General features: G+C 40.3%; 1 protein-coding gene across 2 annotated transcripts in view; it reads left to right on the forward strand.

The window, feature by feature from the left end:
- Positions 1-23,995, forward strand: part of arid3a (AT-rich interactive domain 3A) — a 48,641-nt gene that overhangs the window by 8,246 nt on the left and 16,400 nt on the right. For both annotated transcript variants that reach the window (XM_023426495.2, XM_023426496.2), the window contains exons 2-3: positions 6,338-7,071; positions 7,170-7,452. In XM_023426495.2, coding sequence (XP_023282263.1) covers positions 6,734-7,071; positions 7,170-7,452 — 621 coding nt within the window. In that variant the 5' untranslated portion in view covers positions 6,338-6,733. The remainder of the gene's footprint in view (positions 1-6,337; positions 7,072-7,169; positions 7,453-23,995) is intronic.

The raw sequence follows: 23,995 nt of genomic DNA on the forward strand, positions 1-23,995 counted from the left end.
TCAAACTGCAATGTGACGCATTAAACTGTCAGGGTTGCATGACATTAGAAAAAATGAAATGAAAAAAGCTGTCTGGTCTTACTACAGTCAGAAAACAACCGAGAAGTATTTGTCCAGGAATGTGTGTGTTGATAGCATCAGTACAAAGCCTGTTTCACTACTAACAGCAGTATAGTATGTACTGATCCAGTGCTGAGTGATGAAATGATACAACCTGACAAAAGTCTTCAATCTACCCATATACTGTACACTGAAGCTGGTAATGGTAGATAGAAATCTTCTGTAGACTACAAATCAGGTTGGGTAGTCTTTTATTCAAAACAGGTGTAGCATGAGCATCAGTACGATAGCTAATTTGATAAAGAAAGTACAGTACAGAAAGTACTCAAACTGCATTATAAAAAATCCAAGGGAGACATTACAGTACCACACACACTGATAAACATATGATCTTTAGAGAGTGAAGAGCAGAAACGCCAGCAAAGAGCACTCACAACGAGCAGGGATGGAGACGAAAAACATGAATCTCGTTGATTACCGCTTTAAGAATCTGGTTCTCTCTGATTTTTCCAGTCAAGCAGAACAGACAGACGTTCATTTTAATACTCAGTTTCAAGTCTCACAAGACCTCACCCAGTTCACCTTAAACCACTTGGCTGTATCAGGCAAAATATGGTTTGTTCTTTCAGTACACAAAAGGAAATAAAGATTTTGAATTCAAATGTTGAAATGAGAGATATGTGTCTGTACTGATGAACATGCACAACACTGAGGAAAAACCCTGGTGTTAACTTGCGTGTTTCTCTCTGAAAAAGTCACCTTTTTACTGCACTATCAAAACTAGTTTGTAGCACACATGTTGAAAGTACCATGTGTTAATTATATCAGCGGTGGATCGTCAATGTATTTCTGAAAGAAGGCCCCAAAGATAAATTCCCCTGTGTTTTTGTAGTATTTGAAGGCTTTGAGGCTTTCTAGAATACATTAACAGACTATGAGTCTTATATGTATACACGTTTGTATATGTGAATGTATGTGAGGCAGTGTCGGCCTCTTTATCTCGTTGGAATTAGACCCTTAGCTCTTGGTCTTATCACTCTGCCCTGTTTGCTCAGACCTTGGTGTCTTCCACCTCTCAAATGTAGGTTTAAAAAAAAAAAAAAAGAGGATTAACCCATTAGCTCTCATCGTTTCTACTTTATCCTTTATTCAGCCAACTGTCAAAGTTTCTGTCCTGGCGGCTCCTCCCCTCCCTGACCCCCACATGGGCTCCTGCCACCTATCCCAGCAGGCTGGCCTCCCTTTAGCCAATTAAGGTGTTAAATAAGCCCTAAGGGTCTTATTGTCAGCCGAGCAATTTGAGAGATTGTCTTTTATGTTGTGTAAAAGCAATATGTGTTGATTTCTCTTTTTCTTAAGCTGAGCAAATTCTGTGTACCCCCCATATTCTGTTATAAAATGCAAATTTAAGCGTTGAAATGTGACTTCAAGTGACAGGAAGGAAAAATATGAATGTGAGTGAAAGATGACACGTTAAGATAGCAAACAGACAAGCGGGCAGTGTTGAGGTGGCAGTTAACAGCAATCAGATAGGGGACACTTGAAATCAAACACTGCTGTTTTTTGTAGGCTTTTGTTTTGCATGAAAAGTGGTATTCACAGTCACTGAAACAGATGGCAAACCTTAAAAGAAAATCACCATATGTCAGCCATCACAGCAGGATTTACATTTGTTCTTTGGCCCTTGGCAAACACAAGATGCCAAGTAGTCGTATTGATTTGGAGGCAAATTCCGAAACCATTCATAAAGCGCTGGCAATAAATTGTGGAGTAAATTAAATCAGTTAGGCTGCTTAATATTTTTTTTTACTTTGCTGTTGGAATTACCTTTACCCACCTATATAGATATGGTACATGTTACTCAGTGATGGAGCAAAATCATGAAGCAAGTAGGTTTCTGTAATTTAGTTTCGACAGCATTTTTGACTGGAAGAAAAAGGACTTCAGACAGACTATGAAACCTATTTACTCACTGGCCATAGCAGCAACTTCCTCTCAGAATTTGTCAGCTATGCAACCGTTTTTGAACAAAGCGGGGCTTTCAAATAATAGCTGGTTACTGTCCCAAGGGGTTGATATAAAGAAATGTAAAGAAACTACACAATGTACAGAGGTGGTTTCCCACTATTGCTACGGTGTGAAGGAGACCCAGCAGGGAGTTTTAAGGGGATTTGGCCCTTGCCCACTGAGACTGCTTGGTTCCATGGCTAGTTATGGTTTAGATATTAAATGTCTTATAACTCTGGCAAGGGGTTAGCTCATCTCGACTAGCTTCGTAAAGCATTGTTTAAACCCTAAATCCTTTAGTAAGTCAGTATCTGGCTCAGACAAGCCAAAGTAAGGCTCTGTGCCCTGACCAGTATGAAGAACTGGTGCTGTAAGGACCATCCACAATTCAGAACTTTCAAGATACCATTGTGACGAAACGCCTGGAAAATGGTGACAACATTTGGGATATATCTGCAGTCACTTATGGGAAAAAAAAAAAAAAATTCTAGATTTTCTTGTTGCTCTGATTTTGTGTTTGCTATTAACAACATGTGGTACATGTGGAGTGGCTGTGTTCATCCATTCCTTGTATTTATTGAGCATGAGTGTTGAAAGGTGAGATCAGCTGCTGTAATGTTTGATTAGAATATAAGAAACAAGACTTTTTGGTTGTGATCAAAACTTGAATGAAAGTGACTAGACTGAGACACCCGCAGTAAGTTAACCTGACACATGTCATGTTTTTTGTCTGTGTATGATCATTATGATTGTCACATAAAATGTTTTCTAAGCATCTAAATGCGCCCCATCATTTGGGGAAGTGGGGAGAACCATATGTAGTGGCGCAATATAATTTGCACCATCTAGCATGTAGGAAATCATGATGCTTGTGATCAGCAATGGAATGAAACAAAGCGACCACTTCTGCTTCCCTCTGCACAGGAAGAGTCATCACAACAGCTCTGTTGTAGCCACTTCTGTCTTTGAAATTACATATATGACACTCACTGAGAGACAGTCTCAGAGCTTGTAATGTTTTTGGCTCAAATTAGAAATGTAAATCGTGCCCATTCGCACATCTTCAAAGTGTGGCAGTGTAACATATTGGGTAATGGATGGTGTGACACATCCAAACAGTGCATGTATGGGTTGTTCTGAAGTGAATTTGCCGGGTCACTTAATGCAACTGGATAGCCCAGATCTGCCACCAGTAATTCTTGGCGTCTTTCCACTTTGAGCCCAGATCTCAGAACAGAGACAAGTTGTCTCCGTCAAACCAGATCCAGTAAGGCAAGATATGCTGATCTGCTTATACTGGTCCTATTCTCCCATCTGACAACTGCAGCCGTTCAGTTGTGCCTCTATCGCCTGTAAAGAATGTCATGAATCAATATTGAATATCTGTCGGCTGCCTCACTACATCTGCTCCGTCAGTTGTCACTTCCTTCACCCACTGAAGAAACACAAGTTTCACAGCTCTTATTTCCTTGCGCAACAGTTCTGTAACATACAGACATGGTATAGGGTGACTGAATTTTTTTTCCTGTCCATGCTGCAGAATGACTGTTGCTCGAGAGATTTGAATTGATATACAGTCACACTTTGCTCATATGCCAGTGACCCATATTTAGGCTTTTATACTTTTATACTTCGCAGTAGTGGCAGAACTTAGTGCATTTTATAGTTCAGGCATCTGATTAGTTGAGCTAGAGAGAGAAGCTGCACGATGTCAATTGCATGCTGATTACCAATTGTTGGGCATGTAGTAGAGGAATATGAAGACTGAGGACATTTGCTTTCTTGTTTTTCTTCAAACTCTCCAACTGCGTCCGTCTCAGATATCAGCCCATCTCCATCATGACGATTCTTCTTGACAAGAAGTACACAAATTGGGCATTTACATTTTTTTATTTACACATCTTATGTGTCACTTGTAACACGTACAGCTCTGTACACACTTTCGGACATTTGTAGATTACTGATGTTGTGTAAAGGTAAGTTGAGTCACACCTATGTAATATTGCACAAGCTGATGTTATTTTCCATTTGGATTGCATATTTTTGCACTGGCTGATTGAGAAACCAATATCTGCTTACAGGGTAACAGTGATAACCAGGATGTTTATGGGTGTTGTCTCTCTTCTCATTATGTATGCATGACTATGTAAACAGAAGATATGGAAAACAGTCCATTTTCCTGTGAATGGAAGCTGAACTTAATTTCTCTTAGCAGCTTATCGAGAGAGCTTGGACCTGGAGTGTATGTACTGTTTATCCTCCTCTTGCCTTCAAAACGTGCCTACAACATAATTATATTAATATAGCTGTGATTAGTGTGCTTTTCTGTGGAATTCCAGTTAGCCACATGCTGGAGAAAAACAACTTTCTTTGCCTACTCTCCCAAGAAAAAAGAAAAGTCTTCCGGTAAATGCACTGTTATTGATAAGCTGCAGAATATTGTGGGCGTGGATGGCTGTGGACTAATTTGTGAAATGATGGATGAGTGTTTTAGTGCTTCATGACTTTTTTATCACTGACATTCTTATAAAATGTGGGTGAAACACTTTTAATAATAACTATATACTAACTTTTAATACTCAGCTATCAAAAGCTGGAGGAAAAGTCAAAATGCTCAGGTGATATACGAGACAGAATACTCCTGTGTAAAATAATCACACATAAAACAGATATGATAGGTTGAGCAAAGGAAGAAGACTTTTTGCATGTAAGCCGTAGAAGCTGGTTGAAATACTTGTGGTATAACCCCGAGATCCAAGAAAACCTGCGAATATTCATATTTGCCTTAAAAAATGACTTAATCAATGAATCATTTCAACTGTAAGGAGAAGATCATTCATACTTTTATCCAACGTGTGTCCAGTGTAGCTCAGTGTGAAACCTGTAGTTTCTGATAGTTTAACATCAGGGCAGGTGGTGGTTACAATGTTCTGTCTGTTCATGTATTAGTCAGTTTAGCTGAATGAGTAGTGGCATATAGTCACTGCTGCCTCCTGTCATGACTGATACTTCAATATGTCCAGCACCTGCACTCGAATTTAATTTCCCCAAGTTGTGTTGACTTGGTGTGCAGCTCTTATCTCTGCCTGACTGATCTGAGCCACAGCCTCTTCAAACCCAGACTTAACATTTTCAGCATGTTCTAAGTAACAAGAGAGGGGGCAGGATAGACAGTTACTGTCCCTCGAGTATGACTCTGAGGTATAGGTTGTTGGTAATCGAGAACAGACATTATTGGTTCCAAAGTATTGAATCTTATTGCCTATAACCGAGACTGCTTTGCATACCTGAACATTTTTGGGAACAGGTATGTAGGAGAACCATTACCGCCCCCACAGAAGTTGCAGAAAAACTCCCCACTGCGTCTGTGTCTTGCAATAAAACATTTTAATGAGGGGAAAAACACACCAGTCATACCCCAGCAGGGTCACAGCTCCTAATATTAATTGTGTGCGTTTAAACATACAATCTTGACTCATAATGTTCATTTTTGCTGTCTGGTTCAAATATTTTTTGGCTTCGAGTCAACCAGGTGAAGAATGTGACGGTTCTTCCTGTGATTTCACTTCCTCTTGTTGTTGAGGTTAAAACATTTTGTCCTGTTTGAGCAGCGTGTCAGGTCTGTGTTTGTGTGAGTAATGCTGTACATGTTACACAGCTGACTTGAACTCACAAACTGCATTTTTGTGTGTGAAATTTTTCTCTCCTGTCACATTTTCTTAACTCGTGATTTGAGTTGACAGGGCAGCCCTGTAGTCATCACTGGAGTTTTCTGCTCCTCTGCAGCTCACAAAGGTTTTTGAGAAGACATTATTCAGTCAGTTGATACTTGATAGTCATGATTTCAAATGATTGATCAATTTCCTCAAATAATATGTTGGACTTTACAACGTCATCCATTAGATTTGTTTATCTCTAATATGTGGGGGATTACAAAACATGGAAATGTAACCGTTGCAATACTGACAACAAAATTACAACATGCACAAAATAAAAGTGTGGTTCTTAACCATACTTGCTTGATAGCTTCAAATCAGATCAGAGGAGATAGTGGAGATAGTGTTGGGAGATGTCCACTTTAGTGAAAGGCCAGTGAATGGAAAGTTGCATTTTAGAAATAGAAACGTGTTCTTCTGATATGATGCTTTGAGGAAAGTTGTTTCACAGTTTTGTCACTGTCACCACAAAAAGCATTTGACCTTCAACTGGAGGCAAGAACAGACAGTAAGGAAGTAGCAGGCTGACACTGTTATTCTTTATTCTCCCTCAGGTCTTTGTAGTCTGTCAGCAAACTCTTGTGTGCGGCTCAGCTCTGCTGCCAGCTTTGGTTTCCCCCCAACTGCAGGAAAAACCATTGAGACAAGAGAGAGACCTCTGACTCAAGAAGTGCAGCAGACCTCTGACTGCATGTCTCAGAGCTCTGACCGACCCCCCTTCTCTTCCTTCTCCTCCTTCCACTTCTCCTCAAGGACCCGCATTTCAACATAACTATAACTTCCAAACCTCCAGCCAGCTGCTTGCTACTTCATCACAGGCGCGGTTGGTAATTGCTCTCCCTGGGCTGAAGGATTGACCATCGTCCCCTGACTGGCCCCCGACTGGTGCTCTTTCCGTGGGGGAGGGAGGGGAAGGAAGGTAGTTGAACGCCGTGCCACTTTCCCTGGAGATGAAGCTGCAGGCCGTCATGGAGAACCTGCACAGGCAGCAGAGGGCCAAGCTGCTGATGGAGCAGCAGCTACAGCAGCAAGCCGCCCAGCACACTCAAGTCCGCACAGGTGGAGGAGGAGGGGATGAGCTGATGGGGAGCCCGGCCCCTGAGGCGGAGCAGGCCCAGATGGCAGCGCTAGCGGCCATGCGCGCCGCGGCGGCTGGGCTACAGAGGGTGTCGGACAGCCCCATGTCAGAGCGCAGCAGTGGCGGCGAGGAGGAGGGTGATGATGATGACAATGAAGAAGGGGAGGAGCAATACAAGGACATGATGGGGTCAGATGAGGAGGAGCAGATGTAAGTACTGAATGTCTTTGGTGAAGTTGTCCTAAGACTTCTGTAATTTGTTCTAGTGTCTGGTGCAAACAATATGATTCTGTTTCTAATACACACAGCAAACAGAAATGGGACGAGGAGGACTTTGAAGGCGAGATGGAAGAAGACTTTGACGATGACCTGGCAGAGGAAGGTCTTCCAACGGGCCATGATGCTGTGGCCCCAGGCAAAGGTATCCTCCTGTTGCCCCACCGCCAGCTTCACCCTCACTCCCAGCTGCTGAAGGCCCGCCCTAGTGTCGACCAGGAGCCCCGCGTAGCTATCCTACCTCCCCACGCCACGCATGGCCATCTTGGTGGGCAGGACCATGGAGAATGGACCTATGAGGAGCAGTTCAGACAGGTAGGATCTCTTTGTATCTTTGTGTAACAGGAAGTGTGTTCTTTTGTTGCACTCGTGTTAGACGATTACATGTTAATGAACTGGAGATTCAGGCATATCAAAATTTGTAGCCTCTGTCTTTACTATTGGTCGGGTATATTAGAAGGGGAAGATCATGTCGTCACTATGGAAAGTCATCTCAGCTAAATTCCTAAAATATTCTAAAGCCAGCTGCTGTTGCACACGGAGGAAGTACAAAATCAGAAATGTTGGTTGCTGACCAGGGAGCCACATCTGGCCTTTGCACCCCTCACATCAAAACTGCATGTTACTTTCTCAGCAGCACATGTAGTAATCTGACCAGGGTGGGAAATTAACACCAGCCACTGGCCAAATGTTTATAAACCCTGAGCTTAGGCTTTCAAGTTTGTCTCCTTCTGGCAGGGTACATGTTTTAAAGGTTCTGGTCTAAAACTATCTTTTTTTTTTCTGGTGGTGCTGCTTAGTAATGTGGCCTAAGAGTAGAATATGGGAGATTCCTGATGCAATTAGGACTGTGAGCTGAGGAAGAGAGGGGCTGACGGTAGCTAGGAGAAGAGGAGGAGGGGTTAGGGTGCATTTTAACAGCTTTACCATGCTGGCGTTTACTGTAAACAAGCTAGTGGACTGGATATTATGAGGGAGGCCTCAGTGGAATAAAACGGGCTGTTTACGTGAAGAGATTTAAATCTGTCAACAGCTAAGTTTAGATGGAGGGCTGCTGTCTATAAAGACTCAGAGACTCTGCGTTTTCTGTCATATTTGCTGCACAAGGTGTTGCCATCTTGTAATGTACATTGATATTTCTACAAATTAGTCACCCGCCATCAGTCCAGTATGAAATGAGATGACAAAGCTGCTTGTGGGTAAATTGGATAATTACAGAAAAGTTTTCTTCTGAAAAGAAAATGAAAAATCAACAGAGAGGAAGAATGACTTTTTTTAGAACACATTATTTATTATCATTTAACTTGCTTGTCTATTCGTGCTCTCTACTTTCAAATCGGTAAAACTTTAAAGATAGTAATGGAGGGAGTATTTTAGAAATGTAAAGCAGGAGCACTTAAAACTTGCCTCTGCTTCTGTGTAAAGACAAAAAGTGAACATGCTAGTGTTACTTTTATTAAAGTGGATTGTACTGAGCCACCATTTCATGCAAATGTGCCTTATATAACTTAATGAAAGCCACTATTGAAATGAAAACACACTCATGGCCTATAGCAATATTTCAAACTGTAAAACATATTTGAGCGAGATTTCAAACTTTTCTTTTTATTGATGCCTTCGGTATGTTGGAGGTAAATTCAACACACTTCACCCAGTCCACATGTGCCTCATTTTTAAACCTAACCATAGATTCTGTAATTTAAGGTCTATTTCTTGTAATTACAGAGAGTAAGGAATATAACTCCCCTAAAACCTATACTCTGCTACTCTAAATAGTCCACCCCTCCCTCTGCAAAGCTTTGTGTGAATGCCTTGAATTGATACTCTCTGCAGTTGGTTGTTTTCATACGTCAGGTATGAAATACAGGACATTTTTATCATGACATGTCAGACATACATCATGCCAGCATGAATTTAGTGTAACTGACAGTTATATAATCAAGACAGCCAGTACCTTGGCTGTTAAGATAGTGTTACCCAATCCATTGGTGATTAAAACCTGTGACGCCTACACAACATATAACTCCTCCTACTATGGAGACTATGGAGAGAGAAGAGGAAGACCAAACTGCATAATGTCCTTAAAAAGCCTTCTGCATTTTACCACATTGTATGGCTACAACAACACAACTTGGTCCACAAACTCCTTACTGCTGATAAGATCTAATATTATGAATCCAGAATTTTAGTCCTGTGCATCATTCACACAGGACTAGTTTTGCTCTTGGATGATTACAGTGATTAGTAATAATTGTAGCTCTGGCCTGTGATTATAATCCTCAGTAAATCTACTGTGTCTGCAGTATGCCATGTAAAAATGACCAATGTGTTATGATGAGCACAGTCTGTCCCTTGATAATTCTAACCCCATGCAAATCAGACTCTGCGATTTCAGTCTTAATTTATATTTGGTGTGTGCCATTTTTACTTTGCTTCTTCTTTTTCTCCTGAACCTGCCATTTGTGGTTTCTTCTTGTTATTTGAAAAGGAGACTGTAGTGAAATCTGCAGACCACAGTTTTATATGTTTGCAGGGCAAACCTTCAATTTTGTTTTTGCTTGATCAAGTAGTTAAGAATTGTAAAATGTTAAAATTATATAGTAATATCTGTAATAGTAGTCATTTAGCACATTTGAGTTTTCCTGTTAGTATGCAAACATTGCATAATTTACAAGGGCTGCACACAAGCAAATGTTTCGCTATGAAATTGTGCAGCCACATGAAATATCACCAGAAAAATTCAGTACGATAACTACAGCTCTCAAGGCTGGAATAATTTCACCTGAAAATCCCTCTCACCTGACCACACAGGCATCCATAAATTGAGATTTATCAAGTTCACTACAAAACCTGAGAATCTCTCATAGGAAAAAACAGACTTCGGAGGCCATGACCTAAGTCAGCCAAAGATATGGGTCTTATCATCACTGTGCAAAACAAGGAACTGATGCTATACTAGACAAATGAGACCCTCATATAACTATACTTTAAATGTTGTGCTACCTGCTTTAATCTTATACATTAACATTGAGTATTGAGTGGCTGTAGTTGAGGTAGAAATGTGATAAATGCATAATTTTGATGCCACAGCAGATTCTGGTTAAACTGAACTATGAAGTCATACATGACCCTAACAGTCCATTTTTGTTGGAAAAGGATTTTTTTCCAATGATCACACAAGACTGAAGGGGGGTCTTGCCTGTTTGGAGGAATAAGAAATGTTGGGAATAATAATGGATTAAACATTGAAAGCAGCCCCCTTGAATAACTGGATATGGCCACAGTGTTCGCGGCAAAATCCGGCTGTCAGTGAGCTGTGTGTTTTGTTTATGATGGAAATCATTGTTTAAATGAGACTTAGCTCATTATTCTAATTTAGCCTTCCATGCAGTTTCTTATGAGCTTTCTATTGAACAGTTAGTTTTGTTTACATCAAGGCAAAATGCGAAATATAAAAAAAAAAAAAAAAGTCTCTAAGAATCATAGGAGAAAATCATGAAGTCTGTGAGTAAAAAATTGTAATTCCTATTTTGAGCAGAAATGTGAAACCCAGTAAGACACACGTGCTCTGGAGTTTAATCATGTGTAAGTTGAGTGTTTTGGAAGGCTATGGGTGGGGAGGAAGGGGTTAAGGCTGTACAGTTTATTTTGGGCAGGTGGGTGGAGGCTGTTGGAATGTGCCTGAGGGAGGGTGATAATGTGGCCACTAGGAACCCCAGATCCTCAGCAGAAACCTTCTGTGCCTCTATCAGTCTGCAGCAGTTGGAGCTCTTCCAAACTGAAAACTGTCCTTTTCTCTCCTATGTTCATGTCACTTCATTTGTATAGTCCGGTGTCACTTACAGTGTCTCGATGTGGCATCACAGGCTCATGAAGCAGTTGACTCGACCCCAAGGTAAATGTCTCCATAAAAAACATTAGGGCATAAGGGAAAAAGCTGACAAAACCTTAGTAGAGGAAATTCTAAAATTCAGTGGATGCAGTTGGCTTGGAAAATGGCAATTTAAAAACTGATCAGAGTTTTAACAGTTAGTAGAAATACAACATACACAGGCTTACAGGCCCAGTACTAATGTAGTGAATGCAACATAAGTTATATTTATTATTATTATTATTTATATATAACAGTAAAATAAGTCCAAAGAATAGGTCCAGTGAAGATTGTCCAGTAAAATACTATTAAAGAAAGGCCGTGATTAACTCAAATATCAATTACTCACACAAATCCAGGTTAAAGTTGCCATGTAGGTGAGGAAATATCCAGGCAAACCCTTACTTTTAGTTTGGGCTTGCCCCAGGCCGCTTGTGGCTGAGATATATCAGCCAAGGCCCGAAATGCATTCCTGTTGGATCACACAGCCACCATCCTCTCTCCTCGCTCAGCTAAAAGGTCAGACTAAATCAAGCCAGGAGGTGCTGTCTGTTCGGATGTCTGATTACATTGTGGTTTTAAGTGAATTAATCAAAACACTCAAGGCTCATTGCCAGCAGTGTCATATCAGGCTGTAGCAGAGACCAGCAGAATTAAATAAAGCCCAAGATATCAAAAGTATAGATATCAAATTATGCCAGCATCGTTGGATTATTTTGTAATTGAAACTGATTTGCATTGCTGGTGGAGTGCCATTGCCACTGAGTTATTTCAGTGATACCAGTGCAACACTCCTCCATACCTTGAGCTCACCCCCATACATCTGCCCCTTAAAATATCCATATCAGTATCACTCTTTGCATCACACTCTGCAATTTTATTTCTAGGAAATGTTTACGCTCCTTTTAAAGTCAATCGTATAAGTGTTGTCTCACAGCCAATAGGCTTACAAGTATCTGTTCCCATCAGCCACCAGTTAAATACCTTTCTGCGTTTATTGAGTCACCCAGCTAATATTTGATCATTGAATAGCTCTAGTGCTGAATAGGTATGAAATAGTGATTTTGGTTTGATTAAAAATATTTCTTTTTTGTAAATTGATGCCAAAGATGTCAAAATGTGAAGCGAGTTGAAATGGAAATTATCTAGATATTATTGTTACTTTGTTACCCAAGTTTGATTAATTGTGCATCATTCTGAACAGGCTTTAAATATACAAAGTCACCTTTGTACCTTTGTCTTGGTACCAACCACAAATCCAGCCATTTTATGTTATCCATGTTAGCTATGTTAGCTAATAGCTATCTAGATAAACGTGTTGGCTATCTGCTGAACTCTCAACATTATGACAGTTAGATATCATCTAGCTTTATTTTGTTCTCAGAGATTCATTGAGGCTTGACCCTCATTTTCGATGATACCGAGATTACAAAAGCAGAAAGAAGTTAATATGAAGGGATGAGAAAAGTCTTGTGTTGTGTTTTAATTAAGATAATTTCACAGGGCCTTCCCTGTTTCAGTTCTCCAGAAACACTGCAGTTCTTTGCCTCCAGAGCCACTCTGTATCCAAGAAATGTTTGTGGATTTACAATTACAATCTGGTTTCATTAATGTGAGATCTCTTCATTGCTATGGTATACATCTCATATAACTGCTCCCCTGCCCCCTTTATAAACAATATCCTTCTCTGGCCAGAAATCGTCCAGAGGCCATGCAGAGGCTTTGAAGTCTCCTCTCCTGTGTCTCTGTCTGCTTTAAACACCAGCAGCTGGGCAGATGGAGCCCAGATGGACAGTAAAGTGGGGATGTCTTTAAAAATTCATGGCACTCACCATGATCAGGGTGAATGGAGGGGAGTTGGCATTAAACATTAAATTGCTCAGACACACACACATTGGGAGTGGGGGGAGGGGGCCGTTAGTGACTACAGGAAGTGTAGCTCGAATGAGAGCCAATTGGAAGCGACACTTATTGGGATTGCCCGTCAGGTTTCTGCTGATACAGCTGTCTGATAAGTGATCGTTGGGTTTATATTCCACCATGAGGCCTTTTGATCTGCCTAAGGGTTGTATAAACAGGTCGAAGCATGTTGTTTATTGCATTTTGTATGAACCTGTGCATTTTCACAGCTGCTCAGACAGGTATTTCTTAATTTTTTAAATGTCCTTCATGACTGTTTGTGCACACAGTCTTTCTATAGAATACTGTTGATAGGTTTGTAGAGTTATGCAATGAAATGACACTTAACTGCATCGATTCAGGTTAAATTACATTTCCTCTTTGATCCTCCGTGCCCCGTGGTCTTTTTGTTGTTAATGAACTGATAACAACTGACGTGAAGCTATGTCAAGCTGTGTCTTTGCATAGTTTGGTCATTATTCCTGCAATATTTGACACCAGTCCATTTGCTCGGATATCATTCATTATTTCAGGGCACATTAACTCCAGAGCAACAGATTATTTGAAGTTATGTAAAGCACATCATCCGTAATCTGTTTTGTTAACTCGAGACTGCAGTGGTTGAATTAATGGGCACAGGGGAGTTTTTATTTAATTTATTAACTTGTGCCTGTGTGCAGTGATCTGTGTTTAACAAAAAGAAAACTAGGACTTAATGGGCCCTGTTCATGTCACGAAAACAAAAGGCGGCATGTGAAGGCCCCTGAAAGTCTTCCTGTTGAGAGAAGGAGGAACAGTGTCGAGGGGAAAGGGTAGGTGTGACCGAAGGAACAGGAAAAGTCAGTCAGTTGGCGTTGGGCTTTGAACCAGTGCCAAGTAGAGTGTTTAGTACATGCTCATTTTGTCTGTGAAGCGCTGCAGAGCATTTGAATCGTGTCCAACACCTAGCGTGCAGCATGGAGCTGATGTCAGAAACTGTACAGCCATGGGGATTCTGGAAATTGACAGCCGCTCAATACGGAGGAGGAGAAGGGGGTTGAAGCAGGAATGTAAACAAAGATTGCGTAAAGGCTGAGGCTAGCTCTTTCGTCCTGTCTTTTTCATTTGCTGTCCTGTTTTATTTGTATTTATTTATTTCGGCACATTCCCTGATGACTTGTATGGTTTCTCCCACAAGCTTCCTCTTGACTCTTTACACTTGATAAAGAATGAGAAAATGACTATTGTGCGCTCAATAGACTCGCATAAATGCCCCACATCCATTATTGCCTTTGCCAAGGTTATGTGTGAATCATATTTTTTATCTGTACCGTAATCCTCTCTAAAGGAAATATGTGAGTGCTGCTTCATCTCTTTCTTCTCTTTTTGCCCTTGCATTACTTAGCTTTGTATCTCAATACAAGCACCGAAATCGTCTCAATCTCTAGTTTATTTGAGGTGATGATTCAACTGTGTTGTGATATTGGAGGCTGCAGTTTGTGTTGCTGTTGAATTGTATCGTGTTATACTGACAGATGTTTTATATCATTTAGTAGGGGCTAAATAAAAATCACCTCTCTGTATTAACTACTACATTTCAGCAGTACCACAAACTACATTCTGTAAAATTATAGCACATTTGATTCAACACTTTCAGTAAAAATTTAACATTATAACCTTCATGAAGGTGGATTTATTGCAGGGTTTTTGGATTAGATGTTTTATTAGGTGTACCTAATAAACTGCCAACTGAGTGTAGATCTGCACTGAATGCAAACCCTAACTGACATCTTTTCATAAAACGACCTAGTGGAAGGCATTCATTTGAACAAAAGACTTGCATGTGTGCTTTCACCTTCAGAATGCTTCTGAAAAGGAAGCGTGTGTTGAAAGCTTTAATTCTTGAAAGAATCAATTAAGAAATAGGTCAAACACAGATGAAGATACTTTAGCTGCACATTTTCAAGGTCTGAGTTGCTCTTTGTCCCGGTGTGAAATGAAACTGGACTGGATAGCAATAGAGAGCAAAACAAATCAGCATGTTTTCAGATGTGACTCTAAGAGGCTATGCAGCCAATAGTTCAAACATTATGCAGGGCACACTTCCCTCACACTGTATCATAAAAGACTCTATTAGTGCTTTGACTCATAATCTTTGAGGCACATTTGAAACTCTAGCTGCCTACTCTTGTCTGTATGATAATAGCCGACCGTTTTTAATTGTGTAGCCATGGCAAGAGACCTGGCTCTGTTCAAATTACAGATACAAATAGTAATTCTTAACCTACATATGGCACCGATATAAACTGATAATTGACCTTTTTCACTTCAGATATCTTGACATGTCATAGCAAGAAAAGTGTGCGTATTGTTAACAACATTAATAACGGTTTTATTACATTTACATTCCAGGGCTCTGGTATTGTGCATGCTGGATCAGTGACCAGGCTTACTGGTATGCTTGAATGGGAATGGTGCCATCAGTAATATTATTACTAACACTTGTGGTTTGCCTGCTATTAAAAATAAGTAAAAAATCACATAGAATAATATAAATGTTGAAAATACACGTGTACAGTGTGAGGGAAGTGGTGTAAATAATTAAAAAGAAGTTTTGACTGAAATGGGGAAAGAATCTAAAATAGTCTCAGAGCAGTTGTCCTTTTAAAAGCTGATTTGAATTTCAGTTTTCAGATTTAAAGGTACGGTTGATTCACACTATTTCTGTAACTGACATCTGGTAGAGGACAAGAAATGTAGTAATGCACATACAAAGGCAGGTCAAGGTTCAGGGGGAAGGCCTGTGACAGTAGAGACCTTTTTTTTCTATATCTACAAACAGGATGTATACAAGAATTGCAAAACTAGGTTTGCATGCAAGCAAACAAGGCTATAAATGTTTCCAAAGATCAACTCTACAAATGTTTTTTTGAGATGCATTCACACACAATGCATATTGGTGAGAAATAGTGAATGTAAACTTCACTTTGTTTGTTTACAAAATAGCATAAAAAAAAGCTCCTCAGGGTACCTCTAAGTCCCGTGTCAGTTGCTTGTCTTAGGGTTCTATTTTGTGCTGCCAAGTGTCCCAGATCAGAATTGAAAGACTGCAGCTCCATGCAGAGGACAAAGCCAGGGAATGTTTGAGGTCAAACGGCAGCCCGTCCACCTATTGATTGGGGCGGGATTAGCCACGTGGCCACAACATCTCAGTCTCTGATGAGACACATGGACAGATATCTGCCCTCCATGGGGCTGGGTGGGCCAGACATGTTTTTAAGGCCACTATTGTCAACCATTAAACTCATTGCCCTGCCCATCCATCACACTGATTGACTGTGTAAGCAACCCGACCACGTGTCTGCTGCTCAGCATGGAGCACCTTGCTCCATGCTGAGGAGCAGCAGTGTAGCAGAAAGCCTTTTTTTTAGCCTTTCTGGGCCAGATTAAATATCATTCGTTGTCCTCTTGTATATAAGAACAGTTACAGACCTTCCTCTGAAACTTCAGCTACTCCCCTATCTCTTTCTCCATCTTTCTGCCTTGAGACGTGCACCTTATCACAGCATCTGCTCTGGCGCTGAATAAATACCTTCAGCTTTCACGCAAATGCTCATTAGATGATTATCTAGGTCAAACTTTATCTGCCATTTTCGAAGAAGGCTGGTTTGAAGATATATTTATGAAAATATATTTGTGAGCGAAATGACACTTAAAAAAAGGCTTTGAGGGGCGTCGTGTGGGGTAGTGGTCTAAGCAGGCGCCCCATGTGTAGAGGCTACAGTCCTCGCTGCAGTCGGCCCGGTTCGAGTCCGCATCGGACGGCCTTTACTGCAAGTCATTCCCCCTCTCTCTGCCTCCCCATTTCCTGTCTCTCTCTACTATCCTGTCCAATAAAGGCACAAAAGCCCCCAAACAATATACTGAAAAAAAAAAAAAAAAAAAGGCTTTGAAACAAAAGTACCAAACAACTGATACTGCAGTGTCATTCTTTTGGCTGCTCCCTTCCAACACATCGTTTTATGATCCTAAATTGCTGCTACACCCACTTCCCCTCCCTCGGTCTGCTCAGCTTTGCCCTTCCCAGACTGGGCATCCATCATCGTGATAGTACTCATTAGCAGTGCGGTTAGAACAGATTGCTCACAGCTACATACATCAAACTCTCGAGGGCCCTGGGAAAGCTGGCTGCTATTTCTGATTCTTATCCAAAACTACAGGCCATGGCAGCTGACAGTAGCATGCAGGAATGGAGTGCATGTAAGCGCAGGATAGTGTTCATTCTGGTTTCATGTCCTATCCTCATCAACTGGTTTTCACCTTTTTCTCATGTTAGCAGGGGATATTGTATATCCAATTATACTGGACAGAAGCCAAGCAAAAAAGTATTTTTGCACAGCCCTGCAGACTAAGGCATCACTTACCACCTCTCACACCATAAAGAAAGCATGTTCTCAAAGATCATTTCTGGGACAATATTGAATTTCCAGAGTTGTATTGCAGCACCAGGAAAGTTATGGTGTCTTGAAATGAAAGGGATTCCTACACATTGGTTCTGGAGGGTGATGGAAACCAGACTGAGAAACTTCATTAAAAAATAAAATAGAATGAATCTTATAAATAATTTTATAGCCATGGAAAATCCTGACATCTTGAATCAAATCGATTTTAGGCACCTTAAAAAAGAGAGATGGCAGAGATGGCTACAGGGGATTTATGAATCACTGCTGCGTTGTGTTGTCCCACATTCTACAAATTCAAACGTGTGGTTTTATTCAGCAGCTATGCAGCCTGCTTGTGTATCATTCTCGGTTTCTTTTTCTACCTCGCTTATCGTCTTGTTTCATTTTTTGGAGCCAATGTGACTGTTGCAGATAAAGCAAACTTAGATACAATCAGCCACAGCGGTGCTGTTTGTCTTGGCAGGCTGTTTGTTCCTCTTCCTCAGTCGATAGAGTTGAATTTACGAGGTCAGCCGGTCAGTTAGGGTTATGATGTATTTGATCCTTCCTGTCAATAAAACACCGTTCAATGCAAGTGCAATTGGACAGCTCTATTGTAGCTGTTAATTGTGTGCATGTGGGGGATGGGGAGGGCCAGGACGGAGTGGAGAGAAACAAAGATGGATTCATTATAGATGTCAGTATATGGAGACATGTCAGTGCAGTTTCTGTCACGCTGCTGTCAGTTGACTGGATTAAGTTATTTTCCACATGTACATAAGACGCTCAAGGACGCGATTTAAAATAAGACTGAAGAAGACTGAAACTTAGCGGTGGCTAATTTCCACTGTAACTAAACTGTCCAGCAGAAATGAAGAAAACTAATTTGGCACTTACACTTAATAGTAATTTTTTAAGCAGGGAAATATTCTCTTATCTTTCTATGCTGATAGATCTCATCAGTCAGTCATGCCACACAGGTTGCAGGAGTTGATTCAGGATGAAGTGTTGTTGGTTTCAGTTTTAGCCTTTGTCATCATCTGTTTCGGTTGCCTCTTTATGTTTAGTAGAAAAAAGGCTGTGAAATTTGTCGTTTCTGATCAAAGAATGGTGTTTGTTTGTTGGCTCACTTGTGAGACCGTCCCTGACTTATGGCTGCATTGCATTCTGGTCCATTTTCTACTTTTGTGGATATCGATATCTTCTATCTTCTATACTTTACAATAGATTTATTCCTGCCCCTTGTCTTTGATTCACCTGGTTTCTCTGAGTAACCTGGTGACTAAGGTGCTTGTAAATGCACTGTTGATTCTGAAGGTCGGTGTCATAAGGAGATGTCAATGTTCTGCTCTGGTTGTTTGATTAACAGGTGATCTTTGGAAGGTCTCATGCAAACAGTGGCAAAACATAATCCTGAGCAACAAAAGAGAAAGAAAACCAAGAACATGGGCTTGGCACTTTAAGAATTTCAGTCTCTATGAGTTAGCTGTCAAGCAGAACACACAGATTAAGAAAACAGTTCAAGTGCCATTTAATACCTAGTTTCTCACCCAGTCTTTAGAAGATGGATCAGTCTTTCAATAATTGCTGTACATGTGTTTTGATTTATATTTTAAACAGTGTCATTCAACAAAAGCAGTGTAGTTTTGTCGTTATCTCATTAAATAATCCAAAAAGGGACAATTATGGCCACTCTAAACCTCTTCTCATTTTTAGTATTCCAGTTTCCAGTCCACCATGTTGTGTGTTTTTATAAATCAGCCTGTGGTGTTACCGTGTCTCTTGACTTTCAGCTGCATTCATCTTCAACATTAGAATCGAAATCAAAATCACATTAAAATCGGATACTAGCTTCAGACGACATAGTATTGCCGTCATTGCAGTAAAATTGAATAATGGGCCTGCATGTAAACACCCTCCATGAAATTCCTTCTGTACACAAAAGAAACTGTGTTTTTACGGAGGCCATATTTACGTCAACCCAAAACTGATGAACCGAATTTACAATCTAGGATTATATTTAGCTTTGACCTCATCTGGTATCCAGTGAAGGTCTCTGTTCTCAAGGAAGGCTTTCAGATAGTGTGTCCTCATTTTTTCTTACATTAAATATAGATATTTTTATATAAACCACCGTTTACAGAAACAGCAAAAACGTCTATATTACAGTACAGCAGTCAATAAAACAGGAATTTACTGGGGTTTCTAGGGCTTTTGATCTCTCTGTGGTCATACTGCTTGAACTCACTGCTTTTGTTTATTTGTGATTAATAGGCCATGAAATGAATCAGCATTTATTTTGATAATCAAGTATTGTAGGTAATCGAAAGGACTGTTGGACTGGACAAAACAAGACACCTCATGATGTCACCTTAAGCAGAAGGAAACTGTGATGGGTGATTTCTGACTGTTTTCTGAAACAAACAATAAATCAAAAAACGAATCGTCTCATCATTACATTTGAATAATGAAATATTATCTGATGTGGCACTCCAGTGAAAACACACATTCAAGTAAACAATTACAGGTGAAGAGTAAAAAAAAGAACCAGTGTCATGTGTTTACTGTTCACCCAGTCATATTTGTTGCATGATAACACCCAACAGCTCATTTTATAACGAACAGTAAATTATAGTTTGACACTTATGAATAATTCATCATTGCATGTCATCACTGTCATTTTGTACTTACAGCAACAAAGGCGGTGCATTGTATTGTGCGATTAAAGTAATGTTGATGCTTTGACATGACTGTGCATTTTCTTCGTGGGAACACTGAAGCGATGCTGTGTTGGTGGCTGTGTTTTTCTTGGGTACAATAATGACACTCATAAAAAGGGCTTTGGTCTGGAACAATGCTGTGTTTTAATATGGCTGATCATGTGTTCATGAGCCGTATCAAGACTCGCCCAGCCCCAGCCCCCTCCCTTCCCTCTCTTTCATATATGTGATTGTGTGTTTACATTTAAGATTCTTATCATCTCTTTTTGTGTCTACAAACTAGCTTTGTGAGACAGTCCATCATCAGAGTCTCTTTATGTACAGCTGTTATCCTAGATTAGCAGAGTTAATTTGATCTAGTCATGCTTAAAAGTGTTACACACAGCAGCATTACATGACTGAGACAGCAGCATTTTCCCATTCAACTCAAGCTGGAGGATATTAAAAAAACATGTTCATACTAATCTCTTTCATGAGAAGAAATAACCCAAGGACTTAAATTATTATGAATTATTATGTTGTGAAACTGGTCCTTCAGTGTTGGATTAAAGGGGATTTAGTCGCAGTGTAAACCAGCTTTCTGCTGTCTACAGCCACAGGAAAAAAACCTTCAAAAACTCACCTTTAGTCTGTACTGCAGCTACCAAACGAATCCACTTGTTTCAACAAGGTAGTTTAAATACACTCAACCTTCAGTGCTCACAATATACTTTACTCTACTATAAATAGGATAAAGAAAGAGCTGAACCTTGTCCTCAATCTGTATGAAGATGAACACCCCCGCTGCCTAACATTGCTACATGCATGTGCATGTAGCACTATAGGAGGTGCCAGTACACTTACATGTACATAGGTACACATATGTGCACCAGTGTGCTGTCCCAACATCACACTTCCTCTTACTTCCTCTTAGCCTATTCTACATGAACCACTGTAAACAACTGCATCATATTTGCATTCTGCCTAGTGTCAGCCGGTTACAGTCCTTTTACCTGTTTGCTTCTCTTCTACTCTCTGTGCTCAGTATTTTACTATAGCCAAATTCCCAAATAAAGCTGTTTCGCTCTTAATGTTATGAAATAGTGACCGAAACACTGCCCATTAAGACTACAGGTTAATTACCCTTCAGTCAAGCTGCTGCTCTACTGCTAAAATCCTGATTGTATAACCACAATGTTGTTTGGCATCTGGGTAACAAACTGCTGCACCGCCTCGCTGCCGCTCACTGAACAAAGTGGACGGAGAGGTGAGCCTCTCAGTTGTGGGTTATAGTGGTGACCGTCTTCTATGGAAAGTCGATAAATTTGTCTCTAGGTGCTTTTTTTTGAAGAAACAAAAATCGCTAAAGGGGTCTGACAGGTTGATAAATCTAGCAACAAATGTGCTAAGTTGGCAACACTTTTTCCCCAATTTATTTCACAAAAGCAATGGCCAATGGAGAAACGCTCAGCTGGCCCACCAATTGTGTAACTTGATCACTCATTCAGTCACTCACCCACTCCCTCATGCTGTGTTCCACTTGCCTCTGAAATTGAATGTCAGATCTGGGAATGACATCACACCAGATTTGACCGCATTCCAGTACAAGGCGAAAGATTTGATTTCAGGCATTACACGGTATTTTGCACATACAAATTCAACTTCAGGGGGCGTTCCAGTTAAAATTTCTGACTGGGAAAGCAGAAATTCTCACTTCCCACTTCAAAATGAAGTCAGTCACCATCAGTCAGTCACAGACATTTGTGTTAATAGTGCTGGCAACGCTGTTGTGGTCCTGCCAAAAATTACTTTCAAGCAACAGCATTGAGGCCAAGCATTTATAAGGAAAAGCCAATGAGCCAACATCATCTAATTTTGTACATGAAGTGAATGCTAAATTTATTTATTTTATTTTTTTTACTTTGACTTTTAGATAGTTTGTGTTCATGATTGTTTGCATATCAGCTTCCCCTCAAGGTGATCGAGGTGATTGGCAGGTGTAAGGAAACGTGTTGGCGATACCCCATCTCCTCTCAGTTTTGGTTTTCAGTTGCAAAGCCTCTATTATGTGCTATGTGACACTTGTGTGCCGCTGGCTCACTAACTGCCATTTGCATTAATGGTAGAGTGAACCCCTTCCCCCTCACACACACACACACACACACACACACACACACACACACACACACACACACACACCTACACCCCCTCCTTACAGTATTACCTACCACCACCACCACCACTGCTTTGATGGCTACAAAGCTGCAGCAACAGGGTGCTCTTTGGTTACTGATTATTTTCCATATAAAACCACTTTGTTTTCTGTTTATAATTTATCTGCAGACAGGCTGTCGCTGACCTACATACACAGCCAGGGTGGGACACTATCAGAAAACAGTTAAACACTAAATGCCTGTTCAAATGTGGCTCTGAAGTCTTGGTGCTTAAAACAGCATTTGGTTAACTTTCCTCTGTCACATTTGTCACCAGAACAAACTTTTGTCTTTGATGTTACAAAAGATCTGTTTAAATCCTCTCCAACTCGTAAACTCCGTAATCGTTGATCTTTTTCTCTATAATCTGTTTGGGAATGCAGAAAAAAGTTCATGCAATGTTAAGTTTTGAAAACAGCCTATTAAATGATCTGGACTTTTGCTCTGTAGTTTTAATGGGCCTTTTTGTTCCAGGGGATTTGGTGAAGGGGCGTGATCTGGCTCCAGGCGTTACTAGTTGGCCCAGTTTCTAGTCATTTATCTAGTTTCTTGTCGTTTATCTGAATAGCAGAGCTTTAATCCAGGAGGGGCCCCTATACCCCAGCATACATACTATAGACATGAAAACCTATATGATCCGACCACACCCATCTCAGCCTGATCTTATGTATGTAGTGTGTGTGTTTGTGTATGTGTGTGTGTGTGTGTGGGTGGTTGGTGGGAGTTTATATACATGTAGCTTAGATAGGGCAGGAGACAACTGATAGAAATTGAGGGAAGTTAAGGGATGGGGAGAAAAGTGGACGAGTGTAATAGAGAGACAAATAGAGAGAAGAGTAGAGGAAAACAATGAGGGGAAAACAGAGATAAAGGCAGACAGACAGGGAGAAAGTATATAATGAGGGGTTGTGGGTGGCAGTGATCTTGCCGGTTGGACAGGATCCTGATTGGCTGGCTCTCTGTGTTAGCTTTGGTCAAACAGGTGTCCCACTTTGATGATATCACCTCTTTCCATAACTGTTTCTTTTCAGCTACTTATCTCCTTTAGGGCTGCAGCTACTGATTATTTTTATCATGATTAATCTGCCAAATTAAGTAATTAGCAATAACTTGGTCTATAAAATGCCATTAAATTGTGAAAAAGGCTTGTTATAATTTCTTACAGACCATCAAATGTCTTGTTTTGTATGACCGACAGCCCAAAACCCAAAGATGTTTAGTTTAATAAAGAACATCAGAGCATCCAAACAGCATCTGTTTGGTGTTATTGCCTAAACATATCTGAAATGATTTTTCTAGAACTTGTATATTTATTCTCCATAATGGAACTAGTCCATTACCAGCTTCTGTCCAAGCCACAGGTTGTCATGTTTTACATATTGTATGAACAGTGAACTGAACCACTGAACAACAGCTATTGGTTGTTGTTCCCACACCACATTACAGCATCAGTTTGTTTCCAGTGTTGAACTCCACATCCAGCCTTTATTTTGTGAAAATTTTTATTTGATAACTGTGTCAAGCTGTTTTTTTGTGGTGTTTTTTTATAGCTATACTGTAAATGTGAATGGATAAAGAATATGCGTCATTTGGCAGTTTGATTGACGTATGTGTCCTACCGTGAGCCACAGTTTGCACTGATATAGTCATGATTTGATTAAGGTGTTAACAGGACTTCCTCTTTAGGAATTTGATTAGAATTGAAGCCTTCCTTACTCCTTTATGATTACTCTTGAGTATACTTATTCAAATTAA

This window comes from Seriola lalandi, unplaced genomic scaffold, assembly GCF_002814215.2.
Source record: "Seriola lalandi dorsalis isolate HSWRI2012SDOR001 ecotype SW California unplaced genomic scaffold, Sedor1 jcf7180002054829, whole genome shotgun sequence".
Taxonomy (NCBI): Eukaryota; Metazoa; Chordata; class Actinopteri; order Carangiformes; family Carangidae; genus Seriola; species Seriola lalandi.